Source organism: Aplidium turbinatum, chromosome 6, assembly GCF_918807975.1.
Source record: "Aplidium turbinatum chromosome 6, kaAplTurb1.1, whole genome shotgun sequence".
Lineage (NCBI taxonomy): Eukaryota > Metazoa > Chordata > Ascidiacea > Aplousobranchia > Polyclinidae > Aplidium > Aplidium turbinatum.
Window position 1 is genome coordinate 21,418,937 of NC_137477.1, and position 19,661 is coordinate 21,438,597.

At 37.6% G+C, this 19,661-nt stretch overlaps 1 protein-coding gene across 1 annotated transcript in view; it reads right to left on the minus strand.

The window, feature by feature from the left end:
- The window catches only part of LOC145771559 (cathepsin D-like), a 29,930-nt gene extending 22,025 nt beyond the window's left edge, over positions 1 to 7,905 (minus strand). Inside the window, exon 1 of the mRNA XM_082583261.1 lies at positions 7,826 to 7,905. Within this exon, the coding sequence (XP_082439387.1) occupies positions 7,826 to 7,881 (56 nt within the window). The 5' untranslated portion in view covers positions 7,882 to 7,905. The remainder of the gene's footprint in view (positions 1 to 7,825) is intronic.
- Between the last annotated feature and the right edge of the window lie 11,756 nt (positions 7,906 to 19,661).

A 19,661-nucleotide genomic window follows, 5' to 3' on the forward strand; every position in this document is an offset into this window, starting at 1 on the left:
AGACGTGACGGTCTAATCAGGCTAAAGATTCGGTCATGAAAACTGATGAAGCAATTCAATACCAAAAAACAATTTCAATCTTAGGTCCTCCTGCCGATACCATTTCCCCCTGCATAAAACTGGTATTTAATGTCGTCGTCTAGGCTTTTGTAATATTATGAAACCCAATTTCATATTTGTTTGTTGTTACCATCCTGTGCTTGCTCTAAAACCACTCAAATGTGTGTTTCATTGGTTAGAGATATATCATACTCATTATGCTGATTTCTTGTGGAGTGATTATGTTATGGTGATGTTAAACTGTGCATAATGCTATGTGTTATTCATATTTGACCTGAAAATTACATTTTGTGAAAATAATCATATATCTAGTGAAATTTCGAAAAAAACTTCTTTTGAGACAGATAGGAAAGTGCACATTCTGCTTCTTTTGGCATCAAAATTAGCTCCCTAGCATCACTGCTCACATAGTTATGGCATTTTTATGGGATTTGACCCCCGCATGACCTTTGCGTCAAGGTTGTCACCTGAGTATTGGAGGCAACTTCCCAAAACCACTTTTAAAATAAGTTTTGGGACCAAAGGCAACTATTGAGAGGGGACGTTTTTTGAATTAGTGATTTTTATTTTTTTCACTCCACCCTACTAACTATGTGACGTGTTTGTGGTTTTCAAATTACGTTTTTACAAAAAACTTTGTTTTTTTAATAAAATCAATAAAAAATAGCATCCTGACTTTCAAGTGGCATAAAAATAAATATGTGAACGAGAAGTACATTTATCAGGGTCTGCGAGTTGTTGCTGTCATCGCATTATTTACCGGGCATTTTTTTAGAGAGTGTTTTGATTGGACACATTTTGGAATTAACACAGTATAATATATAATCATAAAATGTGCTTAACATTAGGAAGTGGCTATTTTTCCACACTTAATGCCATGGTTACAATCAGGTGATGCCAGAGTTACGATTAAAGTTAGGAAGGGTTAAGGTAAGGGTTAGAGTTAGGAATAAGATTAAGGTTTTGATCTTTACCCATGACTAAAAAAAATTTCCGAAATACAAGTTTTTGTTTTCAACATCTTTAAACTTTTCTCAAATTAGGGCACAATTCCTTATCTGGCAACACTATTAAGGCTATTATTACACTATATTGTGTAAATATAGCCACAGCCTTAATATTAATACACACAACAATACCACCAAATTACTACATGCTTAAGAGTATGAAAATATCTTTCTCATAAAAGAAATAAGTATTATAACTGTTTAAGTTAGGCAGTGGCTATTGAACCGGCTCCTTTCTTTTAATCTTAAGGGTCTGCTACTATTCGGTGAGTCCGATTCGGTGAGTCCGATTCGGTGAGAGCCTTTTTCGGTGAGAGCCTTTTTCGGTGAGAGCCCTATTCGGTGAGTTTTTTGAATTTTTTTTTGAAAATTATCGGGTACCGTAGCCTCATTAAAACCCTTAACCCCAAACCCCCTAACTCCTAACCCAAACCCCCAAAAAACCCTTAACCCCCAAAAAACCCCAAACCCTCAAAAAACCCCAAACCCCCAAAAAACCCCAAACCCCCAAAAAACCCCAAACCCCAAAAAACCCCAAAACCCCAAAAAAACCCAAAACCCCCCCAAACCCCAAAACCGCAAACCCCCAAAAAACCCCAACCCCAAAAACCCCAAGCCCCCTAACCCCAAACACCCCAAAACCGCAAACTCCAACCCCCAAAAACCCCCCAACCCCAAACCCCTAACCCCAACCTCAAAAACCCCCAACCCCAAAAACCCCCATACCCCCTAACCCCAAAAACCCCCAACCCCCTAACCCCAAAAACCCCCAACCCCCTATCCCCTAACCCTATAACGGCATATGATAATTAGGCTACGGCGCGCAATAATTTTAAAAAAAAACTCACCGAATAGGGCTCTCACCGAAAAAGGCTCTCACCGAAAAAGGCTCTCACCGAATCGGACTCACCGAATCGGGCCATTCCGTAATCTTAAACACTATTTGACCGGCATGACATGATGTATTTTTTCTTTCACCTTCTCTTTCAAAGAGAAAAAATGAAAAAAGTGCCTATATATATATATATATAACTTTTAAATTTAACAATTTTATTCAACTGGATCAGCGGCATGTACGATATTTCTCGGGCTGGTGTGAGTTCGACACTTTCCGGAAGCGTTTTTTTTTTAAACTAAATTTTGACCGGAAGTGACTCAATCGCCCCGATAGCTCAATTAGTTAGCGTGTGACTTCTGGAACGAAGAAGCTTTAAGATCAAGCGGCGCTGGTTCGACTCTCGGGGTGTGCGCTTGAGCAACGCACGTTAAGGACTGCTCTCCATTCAGCGACATCTAATGGATGGAATAATTCCCCGGCAACAAGACTTCAACAATCGAAAACTTCACTCTGTCAATCTCGGTGACCGGGCCTGCGTCAGTGAATCAAAGCCTCCACAAATATGCAAAACTGCCAGGATTAAGGTCTGCAAAAAGCTTTCCCAGTCCTAGGATAAAGATTCAATCAATCAATCGTTAGGCTGCTGCATTTTTGTGGTCAATTTTTAAGTTGGGTAGCCTATAGCCCAATTTTTTACAACTTTTCAAATGTGAGTAATAAAGTTAGAGTATTTTTAATTTTCTGGAATTTGAGAATTTCTCTGGGTAAGTTTCCGTTTGTCATAAGAGGATGTGACTGTGTTTGCCAAATGACGCATTACATTTTTGCTCTCAACAAGTTAGTTTAGCGGCTGTAAAAAGTGACATATAACTTCTTTAAATAAAATGGTTTCATCAATGTCAAGTTTACTTTTAGGCAGTGTTTCTTAGCAAGCAATTTAGTTTGAAACAAAACGCTTGTGTGTAGAATCGAACTCATACCCTTGGGGATACCAGTCCGAGAAACATCGTAGGCCTATGCGCCGCTTAGGGTGTGACAGCCGCCCCATGATTTTTAAAACTTGGTTTCACAGAGCCTACCTTTTTTTTGATGGTGAGGTTTTACCTGTATAACATTCCTGTAAAGTTTCAAAAAAATTGGTCAAGGTTTAGAGGTGGCCCGTGGCCACTAAAGTTTTTGGGGGGTGAGCGATACATTTTTAGGGGTGTTTTTGCTATATCTCAGCTCGTAGACATGATAGAAGGTCATGCTATAGCTCAATCGATGCAGAATAAGCAAGTTTATATCAGACTTGTGAACAAATGTTCAGTCTAAAATGTGTAGTTTTTGAGTTATTTGAGAAAAACCCGTTTTTTGCATATTTGTGAGAAAAATGTTTAAGCACCTTTTCTTCTTGGGTTAAAACTTATGGAAAATCAATGAAATGATGAATTCACATGTTTACTTAATGTTAAACGAAATTACAAAATACATTTGAGAGCGAGGAACAGCGATAATAAAAATCACAATGTAAGAAACCAACACCGAGATGGATGTAACTTTTGTTTACGCTGATTGGGCATAGAATTTCTGCTGTTCTCAAATACTTGAAGAATATTTTGAAATGAAACTTCTGTCTTAGTAGTGTCAATAAAGTCTTGGCACAGTTTGACACCCCTTTCTGCTGCATCATTAACAACACAAAGATTTGAAACCCGTTTCCTTGCTTCACAGTTGCTGCCGTTCTGGCACCAATCGACAACACCAACACTTAAAAAGGTCGTATCAATCCTCAAGATTCTGAAGAAGCTCCAAGAATCTTCTCCAACAAAGGAGCTCAAGTCATCTGTTTGTTTTGTAGGAACGGAAGGAAAGGAGGGTTTGCCAAAATCACTTCCTCTTTTCAAGGAATGTCCAGGATCTTCGAAGCTTGTCAGTTTTTGAACAATTTTTGCTTTGTCTTGTCAGACACGCTGCTATCGAAAAGGGGAAGCAAAGGGTATAGGTTTTTCACTAAGATACCACATGTGCCCCTTTAGAGCTTTAAGAGCTGCTTTGGCCATACTGCTTTCGATTTCTTCATACTCACGAAGGTTGTTGATAAGTTCTAGGTCGTTGCAAGGAGCAGAAGTTGACACAGAAGCGGTTAGCCACCATGGCACATAGGAATATACATACAACAAGCTGAATGAGGAGACCACGATTCTTTTATCATTGAAGCTATCGTAACCACTGACTGCAACTTGTACCTTTGAAGCAAGATAACAGATGTAGTGAATGAAGTCATTTATTAACAAACACTACAATTAAATGCAATGTTAACTTTCCTACCTGTGAGCTGTTCTGTAGCTGAGATTAACTTTGGAAACATCACCTCCTGTAGCGGTAATGTAAGTGCTGCTAAAGATGTAGGGCTGATGTGGTTACGTACAGCTGCTTCCACTACTGTGGAAGAATTGAGGATATCATGTGGCCAGAATGCTGATGTACCAGTCTTCACAGTCCTTTTGTGTGGCCTGTTGGAGCAGTGAGCTATCTCTTCAGAATCATCTTGATCCTCAATGTCTACATCATCCTCAACAATATGAAATGACTTTTCAGCTGCTTCTCGTCTTAAACATTCCTTTCTTCTCCGTTTTTTCTCCGACTCCTTCCTTCTATTGACCTTCCTTTCTGTGGTAGTGAGAACCATATCAACACTGCCCATACTTGCAACCCTGTCTGTCATCATACTCAGTAAAAATGCTTTATCTTCTTCATTACCGTACTCATGTTCTTTAACACATTCCTTGGCCATAACTTTATTGTTGAGTTTAGTTTCTCTTTGTAATCCTTAATTCTATGTTGCTGTAAATCGTCCATCCTGTACCGGGTTTCTCTTTTTAGGATAGCCTTCATTTCACTAAACAGCTTAATCACTTCCTCTGCCATCTTATGAGATTGCAAGTGAGGTATTCTTGCATCATTTGCATGTTCGTAAAAGGGTAGTACTGCTTTAACAGCTTCGTTAGCAGCATTTCTCAAGGTATTTGTTGTAGTGGAATGATGAGCAAGAAAGCACAGCAGGACCTGACGACAAGTAGGGAGTCGTGAACCAGTAATGACTTTATTTTTTTCACCAGGAATTGTGTCAAGCAAATAATACCTTGGATCTTTAAACTTTGACATAGCATGTAACATAAATTAGCACTTACCACCATAAAAATTGCCTAAACAGTAAACACCATGTTAGTGTTCAGTTTCTATGCTTCTTCTAACAAAGCAAAACATGAGGTAACTTAGGTTTAAACTTTGAAGAGGTACAGCTTCTGTACTTCTCCAGGTGTTCCTAAGAAGAAAAAAAGTGAAAATGGTAAAACATTCAATTCATATGTAACAATTTTTCACAATTTTTTTACAAAAAACGCGTTTTTCTCAAACAACTCGCAAACTACACATTTTAGGCAAATAGTTTCTTCACAAGTCTAATACAAATTTGCATATTCTGCATCGATTGAGCTATAGCACGACCTTCTATCATGTCTAGGAGCTGAGATATAGCAAAGGCACCCCTAAAAATGCATCGCGCACCCCCCAAAAACTTTAGTGGCCACGGGCCACCTCTAAACCTTGACCAATTTTTTTGAAACTTTACAGGAATGTTATACAGGTAAAACCTCACCACCAAAAAAAAGGTAGGCAAATTCTGAAAAGGTCGGGGCGGCTGTCACACCCTAGCGCCGCTGATTCAGTTGAAAAAACTATTGAATTTAGAAGTTATAGTCAAGTGGGGTAAAAAAATAGTGGGGTTATTGGGGTAAAAAAAACACTTACCATCTCACATCTAAAATGAGTAAATATTCACTCAACTTTTTTAGTGTCTGTTTAAGTGGTCTCTGGTGATTACTTTGAAGGGTAGAGGAAAAAGATTGGATTTAACAAAGAAGAGATATGCTAAATAGAGTAAATATGGCCAGCGAAGGGTGCAAAAAAAGGTTTGGAGGAGTTTATTAAAGGTTTTTGCTAAATATTAGTGATAGGTAGTATGAATGTTTTAATGCTTGCTTTCTCTTTGCTACTCGTCAGTTTGTTGTCATCAGTCGAATCCAGGGCTCACCACGTGGAGGTTGACAACTTTAGCCTTGAATGTTTTAATGTTATACCTTGAATGTTTTAATGTTATATTGTGAGTACTATGTTGTGAGGCTACTAGATGCAACAAAGACTGGGGCCTCCAAATGCGGTACACGACAACTGGGCAAGACAAAGTGAGCGATACCCACTTGGGCGAGACTAGATGGGCGACGGACCAAGTGGGCGACGAGCCAAGTGGGCGACGGCCAAAGTGGGCAACGGAAGCGAAAGTTTAGCTGTTCGAAAAAAAAATACGACTTTTAATTTTTACTTTAAAATACAATGATTGATTTGTGGAAGGGAGGCAATGAGAGTTCTCACGCTGAGTTTCACAAAGCATTGGAAGCAACATTTTCATTATTTTTTGTAGTCTAGTAATAGCGCTTGCTGTTTGATGTTAATTTGCATTGTGACATCATCTTGACACATTATTTTGCAATTTGCGGCCTCAGGGTTTATCGTGAAGCTTAAGAGAAACCTCTCAGAAAAGAGACAAACGAATGGCCATAGAGTGGTTCAAGTCAGTTATGAACGCTCCCTAACCGTTATCGAAGCTTGTCGGTATAAAATATGACTTTTAATTTTTACTTTAAAATACAATGGTTGGTTTGTGAAAGGGAGGCAATGAGAGTTCTCACGCTGAGTTTCACGAAGCATTGGAAGCAACATTTTCATTATTTTTTGTAGTCTAGTAATAGCGCTTGCTGTTTAATGTTAATTTGCATTGTGACATCATCTTGACACATTATTTTGCAACACACAATCCAGTCTCTGAATATTATACACACTTGCGGTAGGTCACTAGGTCAGCCAGTGCTGAGATCTTAACTACTAAATAGCTGGTTTGGTAGGTACATGCATTAGACTAGGGGTGGGGAACCTTTTTAGTATTGCGGGCCACATAAAATGAGAAATAACACAGGTGGGCCACTAAAAATTTCGAAATTTTATTTACAGATAAAAAATGCAGCAAAGACAGTTAGTAGACAATGATTTATTTCACTTTTACAGCTAGTGGGATGTCTGAAAGTTTTTATTTTTGGTGAGTCGTGTGATATCTGCTGACACGGAAGATGTTGCAACTCTTAATTATAACTCAACTCTTAATTGCAATTCTTAATCTTCTATGATGGATTAACTAGTCATAGAAGGCCATTTGCAATAGGCTATACAAGAATGCACACCCTACTCTTTTTTGAGCTGTTGTTTTAACATATATTGGGTAAAGAAATTTTGGGTAAAGGGCTACATGGAACGGCAAACACGGTCACATCCTCTTATGACAAACGGAAAATTATCCAGAGAAATTCTTCAATTTAAGAAAATTAAAAAACTCTAACTTTATTACTCATATTTGAAGACATAAAAAATTGGGCTGTAGGCTACTCAAATTAAAAATTGACTACAAAAATGCAGAAGCCTAACGATTGAGTCACTTTGGGTCAAAATTTAGTTAAAAATTTAAAAAAAAACGCTTCCGCGTAGTATCGAACTCATTTCCTCTGGAGCACCAGCCCGATACGTATCCTACGCGCCACAGACTCAGTTGAAGATAGGTGTTGAATTTAAAACTTATATAGGCACTCTTCTCGTCTTTTGCTTTGAAAGAGAAAAAGAAAAAAAATGCCTATATAGTGACGTCATGAGCGGTCAAATAGTGTTTCAGATTCAAAGACCGGCGCCAGTCAAATAGCCACTGCCTTTTTTAATTTTTTTCTTGATTATTTCAGGGTACAAAATGAGGGTACGAATTAGGTTGCATCTCAGAAAATAAAGCTAAACTACCGTACATACTTAGTCAACATTAAGTAAAAACAACAATACTTACACATGGGCAGTTGTGCAAACAGCAGCAATCAACAGAACCAAAACAACAATTTTCATTTTGCTATTTGTATGTATTAGTAATCTACTAAAGAAAAATATAAGGTTTAGCGAAGTTTAACAAGCTAATTCACCAACAGGCTAGGTTTATAGCCTCCATAATCTGAAAAATGTCACATTGCAAAATGGTACGGTAAGATCCGGTATCTAGCCTACTCATCCTTTTTTAAATAGATTCGAGAGAACAGAAAAAATGGAATAATTAGACACATTTTCAAAGGCAGTGGCTATAATTTACCATAAGAAACCAAAGAAAATCTGAAAAAGAATTGTTAGAGATTTAAAGTTTACACGTTAAAGATAATTCAGTTAGCTAGTTACCTTCAAGAAGTTAAAATCTATTGTATTTTCATGAATATTTTCAAATTCCTGATAAGCGCTGAAGTTAAGCCGAAAACATTTGACCGTTAAAACGATATGTAAAATATATTGTTCCAATGCTCAACCCTGTTGTATTGTTGTGTCTTGCTTGTCTGTGGTATAAAAAGCAAACCCTCTTCCGAAACTAAATTTTTATAGGTAACGCAAGTAAAAATAAAAAAATGAAAACGGCCAGCGCAATGGTCTCCTCAACCTGCAATTGCGTTGCTACAGGAAAGATTATCACAGCAATCATTTGCCATAAAAACAAATTATTCCATACAAACAATCAACAAAGCTCAACAAAAATTTCGAAATTTCGACGCCCTCAAGCAGAGTTACCAGATACAAAATCAATATTCTGCCAAACAATGTCTAAAAATCTGCTAAACCTGTCATGGTGTTGAAAGAAATGTGGTTTTAATGCAAGTGGCTTGCTATAAAACGAAGAATAGCCTTGTCTTCATAACACTCCCTTTTATGTAAGAGCTACAAAAGCCACTGAATCTGGTGAAGTCGTAGTAAACGGTTGCACTTGCACGAGCATGATTACACGTATGGCTTTGTGCATGAGTGCATGCTTTGAATCATTTGAAAATCTGTACAAACATGGCTAAAGTTGAATCACCATTAGTGAATTTTTTTCAATTAAAAAGACTACTAAACAAGTTTTATAAATCAGTCAAACTATATTTTTTTGCCAAAACTGCCAGATTTTTTAAATTTAGAAGGGCAACTTTTCCCATGTGATGAGTGACGACATGTCACGCGACTTCGTGGGGTTGCCGTATAAAGATAAAATGAATCAGCGCAATTCAGAAGATAAATTCAACGACAGCATGGCGAAAGCGTTTGAAAATTATTCAATTTGGGAAGCTGTGTGGCCCAGGGGTGAGAGCGTCTGCACCAGTCTTGAAGAGAAGTTTCGGCAGTGTAGGCTTTGCCTGTAGTAGGCTAAGTTTCACTGCACTTGAATTAGGATGTTGTTAGTCTATTTTGTATTTGAGTCTATTTTTATTGATATTTTTGTTGGTGGTAAACAAGTGACCTGTGGTAGCATTTATCGAGCACCTGCATTGGATGCTAAGTCAAACTTGGAATTTCTTGATCTGCTTAGTGAGTGCATTAATAACATAGGTACATCAAAACAATGCTACATAATGGGAGATTTTAATTATAATTTATTGGATTATGAAAACATCAATGTAGGCAATTTTACAGACTTGATGTTCTCAAATTCTTTTTACCCACTAATTAATAAACCTACTAGAATAACTGACACCAGTGCAACAGTCTTAGATCAAATATGGTCCAATGTGCAAACAGGTAATGAAAGTCGGTGTGGAATTCTAATTAATGCAATCTCAGACCAGTTCCCAGTTATGCATTGTACAAATATTGGAAAACCCTCAGTTACATGTCATCAATATACCAGATCATTTAATCTCTCAAACATACAAAATTTCTCAAATGCTCTGGAAAATATGGACATCACGTGTTGCCTAAATCAAACTGATGCTGATGAAGCTTATGAGTCATTCATAGGAGAATATACTAGTCAATTTAATAAGCATTTTCCTTTACAAAAAACACCTTTAAAAAAGAATAATTCTTGGTTTAATAGAGAACTACTACATCTATTACGAAGAAAAGAGCGTTTGTTTAAAAAGTATATAGCAAATAAAACTATTCACTCCAAAATACAGTTCAACAAAAAAAGAAGGAATTTTATAAATCTAAATTTGAAAAGCAAAAGTTTAATATGAAAGCTACTTGGCAAACAATCAACAATCTATTAGGTAAATCCCAGTCTAAGACTAACCATGGCATCAAAATAAATGATAGTACAGTCATTGACAGATTAACTATTGCAAATCACTTCAATGATCACTTTTCCTGTGCTGCCCATTCCCTTACAAAAAAAATTCCCAAATCAAATACAATATTTTCAACATATCTTGATTCTCCATGCTCTGAGACAATTTATATTTATCAAACTACTTTAAATGAAATTAACAATATTATTCATGCTATGCCAGCAAAAACCAGCAGTGGCATCGATGAAATACCATCCATAGTTGTAAAGTCAACCCCAAACAATATACTGCATGCTTTAACTCATATATTTAACTTATCTTTAACGAGTGGAAAATTCATAAATTCATTTAAGTTGGGGAAGGTGATACCTATCTTTAAAAAGGGTAGTTGCAAAGATTCAAACAACTACAGACCAGTCAGCCTACTACCTGTTTTTTCAAAGATATTAGAAAGAATCATGTACAACAGATTATACTCGTTTTTAATTAGACATAAATTTTTCTATAACAATCAATTTGGTTTCAGAAAAAATCATTCCACAAGCCATGCTGCTTCAATGCTAATAGAAAGTATCACCAGTATACTCAATGACAACCATCTTGCATTAGGAATCTTTCTTGATTTATCTAAAGCATTTGACACCATTGACCATAAAATATTGCTAGCTAAATTATATCATTTCGGAATAAGAGGCGTGGCCTATGACTGGTTCATGAGTTACCTGAGTAATAGAAAACAAAGAGTGGTTTTCAATGGCACACTATCTTCTAATGTTAACAACATATCTTTGGGTGTCCCACAAGGGTCTATCTTAGGCCCTCTTCTATTCCTGATTTATGTAAATGACTTTCCTAACTGCCTTCAACACGGAACTGCAATTATGTTTGCAGATGACACCACCATTATATATAAAAATAAAACCGTTTCTACTGTATATGATATGGCAAATCAAGAGCTTGTATGCATAGATCAATGGCTATCAACAAATCGATTGTCTCTAAATGTCACCAAAACCAAACATATATTATTTTCAAGTCAAGGAAGCAAGACACTATCATGCAACCCACCCTTAAATATTCGAAAAAACAACATAGAACAAGTTGCTTCAATAAAGTTTCTGGGAATAATTGTAAACGAGCATTTATCATGGAAATCTCATATGGAAATCTTGCTCAAAAAATAAGACCAACACTCTGCGTGACAAAAAAAATTAAGCCTTTCCTAAACAAACAAGCACTTCTCTCCATTTACCATTCTCTATAGTTGAGAGTCAGATATTATATTGTATCTCAACATGGTGTCATGAAAACAAAACTTCATTGCAAAAGCTGCAACGTACATGTAATAACTTTCTTCGTATTGTATTTGACATTGACCGCAGAGAAAGCATAAAAGGTGTAATGGAACTCAATAATTTAAAATCAATTAACCACATTAAAAATACAGAGATTGCAACTTTCATGTTTAAATATTCAAAAAACCTACTTCCCACAACATTTAATGATATAATTATGTGTAAACAATCAAATAGCCTAACAACAAGAAGTAATTCTCCTTATATTCCGATATATTGCAGAATTAACACTTGCAAACAATCAATACGGTACATGGGGCCAACAGTTGGAACAAGCTCCCCCCTACTATAAGAAATGAATGCAAAACTGTAAAAAGCTTTAAATCAAAAATGAACAAGCTAAATCTTCCTTGAAATAATCCTATCTAAGTATAACATACACCAAACTTACTAATATATATATATATTTTTTTTTTTTTTTTTTGCCCAGAAATGATAGGCCAATGTGTGTAGATTTATTAGCAAAATAGTAAGGTTGTAAGTACTCCTACTGGCCTTCTGGTTCTTGTGTTTTTTTGTCCACAGAAGTTCTACAGAGTCTGCAGAAGTTTTTCCATCCTCTTCGACCAATCACCATCTTTCGATGAAGCGGTGGCCATGTGCTCCAACCAGTTGTTTTATATCAATATCTTGGACTGGATCGTCATGCTATTGTCTGATTGTTTATCTATTTTTCTAACATGCCGAATTGGATTCTTTTTTTTTCTTTTTTTTCACTTTTGTTATGGTTTAACGTGTAAAACATACGGTAGCCTAACCCAAATTTATCATAATACTGTGACATGCCACTACTACATCCCAGCTGGCGATGCCTGTCGTTTTTGCATTAATTCAACGTTTGCTAACGTTGGATCAGTGTGGAGGTGACGAGTTTAGCTGACTGGGGTCCAAAATTATCGCTTTATCAACGCAAGTTTTATCAAAGCACGCTTGATATCTTCAAGATATAACTTCCCTGGGTATAATTGAATTTCCGCAAGATGATGATGTTGTTTTTGCTAGTTTGTTTTATTTGTTTTTGTCATTGTTTTCCTGTCGTCAAGTTATAGCCTATCTATTTTGTGAATCGTGCAAGGCCTATGGTGCGTTGCGCTTGAAATGGCTTTGCCCGTGGTAGGGTTTCTTTGTGGGGTTTTCTTTGCCTGCCTTGCTCTTCTTTGCTATGAGCTAAACGCATCAAGACGTGTTCCCCTTACGACCATCAGCACTCTTGATAACGCACCATGGCCGATCTTCATAGCAACTGTCCATGCAAATCTTAAATATATCAGCTAAAGCTATGTGGGCTAATAAAGCTATAGCCTAAATATACGTTGTTTAATTGTTTTTTGTTTTTTTGTAACATTTTCTTTTTTAATTTTTCCTTTATATCTTAAATTTTTTCTGACGGTGTTGCGACCGTGCCAAATTTCTTTCAAATCAATAACTTACTTCGGTCTCAAGCACGTTTTAACGTTCGCGTTTTGTCGCTTCTACCCTTTTCTCGACCTTTGCTATGTTGACGTGTATTGTTTTGATATGATGGTCAGAAATAAAAACAACTGAACTGAACTGAACTGCACTTGAATTAGGATGTTGAACCGCTAGAATTTGGGTGTTGCCTTAGAACAGTGGTTCTTAACTTGGGTTCGACGAAGCTGCTTCAGGGGTTCGGCGCAAAAGCCCGAAATAGGGATAAAGGAATTTATTTTAAACCTTTCCTTTGAAGAGAGTTCACTTAAAGCGTCAGGTGCATTTCTTTGTCACCTAGTGACAGCTCTGTAAGCTTAGTTAATATTCGGCAAAGTTGCTTTTGCTTGCTGATCAAACTCATCTCTAATTTCGCTTAGAAAGTTTGTCAAACCAGTTGTGCATAGAACTTTTTACTCTGAAAAGCTTGATAGATATAGGCTATAGCCTACTTTATGTAGGGTTTAAACTTGTCAAGTTTTTAAAAGAATTACAAACTTCGAAAATGAATTTCGAGGCTCCTGGACGTTGAGGCCCTAGACTTCAGCTTGCCTAGCCTATTGGTAAATCCGTCCCTGGGCCTACCGTAGTAAGAACAAAGAGATAGAAAAACACTGTAAAAAAAGCAAACGGAACGATCGACTTGGACCTGGGGAGCAAAAATCTTGCCACCGACTTTCAAAATGTGCGAAAAAAAACACGAAGTCCTTGAAGAACCGACTAGCTACAGCAAATGGGCTAGTAGGGTTACCACAGTTTCCATTGCGATAATGCAACAAGAAGTGACGTGGGAATACGATTGCGATGTAACAAATTTCTCGCAAGCAATTATAAGTGAATAATGCTTGTTTTTATATAGCGCTGTACAGGGGCTCTATCCACTTTTAGAATTCGGGAGGGGGGGTGATTTTTGGACAGTGGGATAAAATCGTCATAGTTATTTCAACTTCTGGGGGGCTACGCCCCCCAGACCCCTCATGGTGGCGTCGGCTACATTGGTCATCAACATGCATAGGGTTTCCAAATTGTTTCAAAAAGTATGTGTCGGAAGGCACTGGTGCCGAAGTCGGGGGGAATATACCCCTCCCCCAATATTTTGGAAGCATTCTCTCGCAATAAATCAGAAAAAAAGTATTTGCTATGAAGTTGTACTTCAATTTAGTTGTTTGCAAGCATCTCGAATTGCTGTTGTTTTTCTTTTATTGATGTTTGATCACAGTTCTAAATTGTCTTGGATTTGACGCTAGACAATGACGGACCTTCATTGAAGGTATTAAGGACGAGTTGGACCAGGCCACTGGCCACAGCACTGCAGTATAATGAAGAAACTGCAAAAACATATTTGGGACTTGTGCTGATTTTGAAGCCTTTGGCACTTACACTCAGGGCCGGATTAAGGCGGGGGCTGATGGGGCTGCAGCCCCAGGCCCATCAAAAAAATAGGCCAACCGATAACAACTTAGGCTACTAAGAGCAACTGACATGCTTATTATCAGGTTCGAAAGAATAAAGGACGAAAATCATAGAACGAATGCTAACTGCGTAAGCCAGTGCTTCTTAACCAGGGGGCAGGCTTCCCCAAGGGGGCGTCAGCTAATTTCCAAGGGGGCGCGACACCTACTAAAACCACTTCATTTGCCATCAATTAAGCTTTCGTCTGATAGCCTACACGTTGGGAGGCACGATATGACGCTATAAGGTTAGCTACATGCGTCAAGAAAAGGTTATCAAGCAGTTTTTCAAGTCTTGACGAACAATCACAGACTAAAGAAACAGCCAAGGGGTTGATCTTGTCAATGGAAAAGCTTGAAACCGTTGTTTTAATCTAAAAGTATGCTTGGATGGCGAAGGTGGATCTGAAAACACATCACTTGATCCATCGAGCAGAATCAAAGTAGACTCATATTTGCCAATCATTGACCAAATTATTTTGTGTATGAAATCCGGAATTGCAGCATACCTGCAGCATGTACGCCTTCCGACGTAGGGGAAGGGAAGGTAATTTGATACACTTTTAACATTTTTGCCTGTTAACTGAAAATTATCTGACACAAACTATTGATTTTAAGCTGAAATGAAAGTCTGATCCCTTACACACTTTTTAAAAACATTTTCACTTTTTTATTTTTGTTACTTTTTTTTTAATTGAAATTTTAAAAACGTCACTCAAATGTATCAATTTACCTTCCACGGAAGGTAAATTGATACACCCGGAAGGTAATTTGATACAGTAAAACTAATACAGAAACCCCCTTTGACAGCAAAGCAATAAATAAAAATTTATATTGTAGTTGGCGTGCTTGGGTGCAAAGATGACTGTTGAGGCCCATGTGTGCGGCGAAGTTTCTGCAGCGGGATGGTCATGGGAAGGATCATTGGCTGGAGTTCTTATTCAAGGGGGGTGCTTTGCACTTTTCTCATTTTTTGACAGCAGATAGCGTGTAGGCCTACGAAAGCTTATATAATAGTTGTTTCCCAAAGTAGCAGGTCTTGTTAATAAAGAATAACTTATTTAAACCAAGTAGATCAATGTCAACATTTATTACAGTCACAAAAAAGAATTTAATATACTGTATCAATTTACCTTCTCCACATGTATCAATTTACCTTTTTCAAAAAAAGTTATAAAATATTGATTTTTGTATGCTTGGATGCACATTGCAGAAAAAACGTGACATGCCCTTGAAGCTTTATCAATGAACTGTCAAATGAGTTTGGTTTCATCTTTCAGAAACTTTTCTTTAATTTTCCAGACGAAGATAATCATGAGTTAAAATTTTTACGAAAATACTCAAAAAACACACTTTCACAATTTTATGCCACAAAAGCACGAGTTAGCTGCATGGTGCAATTTTTGTAGGCATTATTTTCACAGATCTTCCACCTAATGACAATATTTTTGACCAATATTTTTTGTACATTTCTGTAGGGGGGGTGTATCAAATTACCTTCCGTATCAAATTACCTTCCCTTCCCCTACACCTAACCCTCGCGGTAGCCACTTTAACAAGTCGAAATTCTGCCACTGCGAATGACTACAATGCAACCGTCAACCAATCAGAACATGTTATAAGAGGCTACCGTCCAATTGTGATCCTTCTAGCACTCATCCAGAGAGTTAATGCTTGTTTTGAACTTTATTTGGTAATTACAGAAGAAAAAGAGCAATAGCAGTAGGCTAGTGGGAATCGAACCCGCGTCAATGAAATGAATGCTTTCTAGCCTTAACCCTAACCCCTAAGCCAACCAGCTGACAAAAAATCCATGACTTGATTTGCTTTATATTGTGGTAATATTTTATTTAGGTTATTTAAGTGTAAGGATAGTTTATATTTAAGTATGAGAATAGTTTGTTTATAAGTTGAGTTGAATTTTACGGCTGTCTGACTACCTGATGAAAGTTCTATTTATCTAATTTAGCTATCTGACTCCATGAACTGATTTCCACACAATTGTTATTCGAATTATAGTTTTAAGTTATCAGAAGGTGTTCATATAATATTGTAGGTCTCTAACACAATTTGAATTTATACATTACACAATAGTGAAATTACAGGATAGTGAAACATTATCACGAGTTATTACATTTTAATTAAACAATCAATTTAATGTTTTTTTGAGAGCTGAACTGGTCTAACTGAGCTGGTTTGATGTGAGCTAGTCCGATTTGATAGAGCTCTCGTCAAAGGACGAACAAACCATTTTATTGTGTGCGCTCTTTTTTCTATTTTCTTTGGGAGCAGTTGCATGGAAAATTACAGAAACTTTAGTAAAAGGCAGGAAAACTTATATGTTGAAATAACGGATCGCTACAGTATCATCTTCTTTTCGCCATTTTTTACGTCACTTAAACCGTAGCTTATGATTGGTTGGCGGTTTCATTCTAGTCAATTTCAGTGGCAGAATTTCGACTTGTTAAAGTGGCTACCAACCCACGCTGCAGCCGACTGCAATGTCTGTTTCCGGTTGTCTACTCCGCTTATGACTTAAATTTGGTGCTACCCATTACTCGAAATCGATCACTGGGTAGAGGCAATTATCGTAAAGTTTTTTGCCCAGAGAAACAACAGCAAGTGCGGGTGGCTGGAGTCGAACATGCAGGCTCTCGACTGCAAGCCCAACGCGCTAACCACTCGGCCACTGCTGCCTTGCTTCACATATCCAGATGATCTAGACTAGATTCTAGAAGAATCACTGCCTGAAAAATGGTTCATTTTTCTACTCTGCTAAAACAACCCCATTTTAACAGCGAATGCAACAAAGAAACTCAAATGTTTAGATTCATCAAGAAATTGAATTTATGTATGCATTTCCTAACGTACCTGTTGTAGGCTACTAAGAATGTATCTTTGTCTGATGATTTCTAATTGTTCAGGCGAGCGCTCATTTTCAGTGCTTATGAAAGAGTAAAGAATCAACTGCGTTCATTCATGGGTCAGAAAAAGTTTCATTCCTTAGCTCTACTCTGCATAGAAAACGAAATTTTGCAAAAAATAGACACCGATGATAACAGCTTTGCTTTGTCTAAATCCAGAAAACATGTCATTTGAATGTGTTTAATAAGTAAATAGCCTACTGTACTTCGAGTATAATTTTTGTTATTTCATTTTAATTGTGATTGGTACAATGAAGGGAATGAAATATAGGCCTCAGATTACCATATAGCCCCAGGTCCATCAAAACCTTAATCCGGCCCTGCTTACACTATAGAGCAATTTGGTATCACGTTGCGAGGAGAAAAGCTTGACATTGACTCTTGTGATGAGCTGTTTCAGACCTATTTCAGGCCCTGAAAATCACTCGAGAGAAATATCGTGATTTGGAGTTTGAGAACAATTACAAAATACAATTTCACTTCCGGAAAAATTTGCTGCTACTTTTATCACGCCTTTGCAAGCACACGGCAAAGAAGAGTCCCTGAAAGATTGGGTGGAGAGTGGAGACTCCATGGCAACTATAGCCTACTGCAGACACTCAACTGCATTATAAAATAAGTTACTTTAGAATCAGTTCATGGACAGAGTTATCTCTGAACTGACCGAACGGTTTGAAAGTAGCCTGAATTCCGATTCGGCAAAGTAGGCTGTAGCCTAAAGAACTTGCACGAATTTTCAAGACCGGCTTAGTTCCCGAAATGGTCAAAAATTATCCAGAGCTGAATAGACAATCGATGAGTTATCAAATTGATTCATTCAGCAAGGCAACAGGAGCATAATCTCTGTAGGCTACGATGCTAAAAGAGCTTACCAGGCATTGTCCAAGTTGGAAAAACTCTCCATATTTTCAAATAGGCTACTCCAGCCAGCTGATTAAGATCCTTTTAGTTTGCCCAGTAAGCTTTGCTGCTTGTGAGAGGTCGTTTTCCAATCTTCGTAGATTGGAAACCTGGCTGAAAAATACTTTAGGACAGGAAAGGTTTGAATGCTAGCATTGTTTGCAACATTCACCAAAATATTCTTAAAAACATCAGCAGTCCGGTGATAGCAGGTCCGGTGATTGTTTAATAAACTTAATAGGCTACCAGTAGACTAGGCCTACCACTAAAATTGTGTATAAAAGTATGTATCCCCCCCAATGTTCAAAATCGTCTAAAATTTGATAAAATTTTGATTTATCTCTCCCAATCCTCAACTAACTTCGGCACCGCTGTCGGAAGGGCATTTATGGGTAAGCAAACTTACTTAAAAGTCCACAGTGTAAACGCCTGGCTCGTAGTTCAGGGTTGTCAAATCAAAAATTCAAAAAAGTGACAACAGCCGAAATATTTTTTTCAAAATTCGATCAATAAAATATCACAAAACCTTTTCAAAGCCAAATGAGTGGGGGTGATTTTGCATTACTTACCCCCCACTCCAATGAGTGGGGGGGGGGGGGGGTGATCACCCCCCTTGGATAGAGCCCATGGCGCTGTATATCCATCGCAGAATGCGTTGCTCTTCAGCGCTTTACAAAGCAGACAGTGTCAATGCAGCCGCAACTGAGTAGGCTACATTGTTACCCTAATCCATACCATTGTTCTGTGCCAAGGAAAAATTAGACTCAGTAGATTACCATTTTTAAAAAGTCATTGGTAGGCTATGACCCGACAGGGTATCGAACCCATGCCTACCGATTTAGAGGCGGATGCACTATAGCCTAACTACTAACCCGGTACCAGTAAAATTTGGCGACGGGCTCGTTCCTACTCAATTGGACAACCAAGTTTGAAAATGTTAAAAAAAACGCCTCCGAGCGGTGTCGCACTGATGTCTTTGGTAGGCTATCTGGATCCCAGACAGATATGATGCGCTACTGAAGCTCAGGCCAAAAAAATATCATTAGGCCTATTGCCATTAATACAATAATTTAAAGTGCTGATATTCTGAACTCATGTGGGAATTTAAACTTAGACTAAATTTTGTAAAATCTTGTTGTGCAAATGGGCTGCCCAGACTGAACCCACATGAGATCTCACATTCACCCTTGCAATAATCATTGGCAGTAGGCCTATAAAAACAATAGGCCTACTGACAAAGTTGCTTTTATACAGCCAATAAAGATACTTTTGTTTTGAAAAAGCATTTTTTTAATATTGGACAACCCTGCTTGTCACCCATGTTTGAGTGATTTTACAACTGGGCTGTCGAAATTCAGCCCATATTAGCTACTTTCAAACTAAAAGAAAGTATTAGGCTAATAAGTGGAAATTAAAGGATGGGGCTCGGTTTGGGGAAATTAAATAAATAAACATGAAAAACTAGACTTGTGTTAACCCATATGGTGTGCCTACAAGCCCACTTGAATTTATACTGGGCCCCAT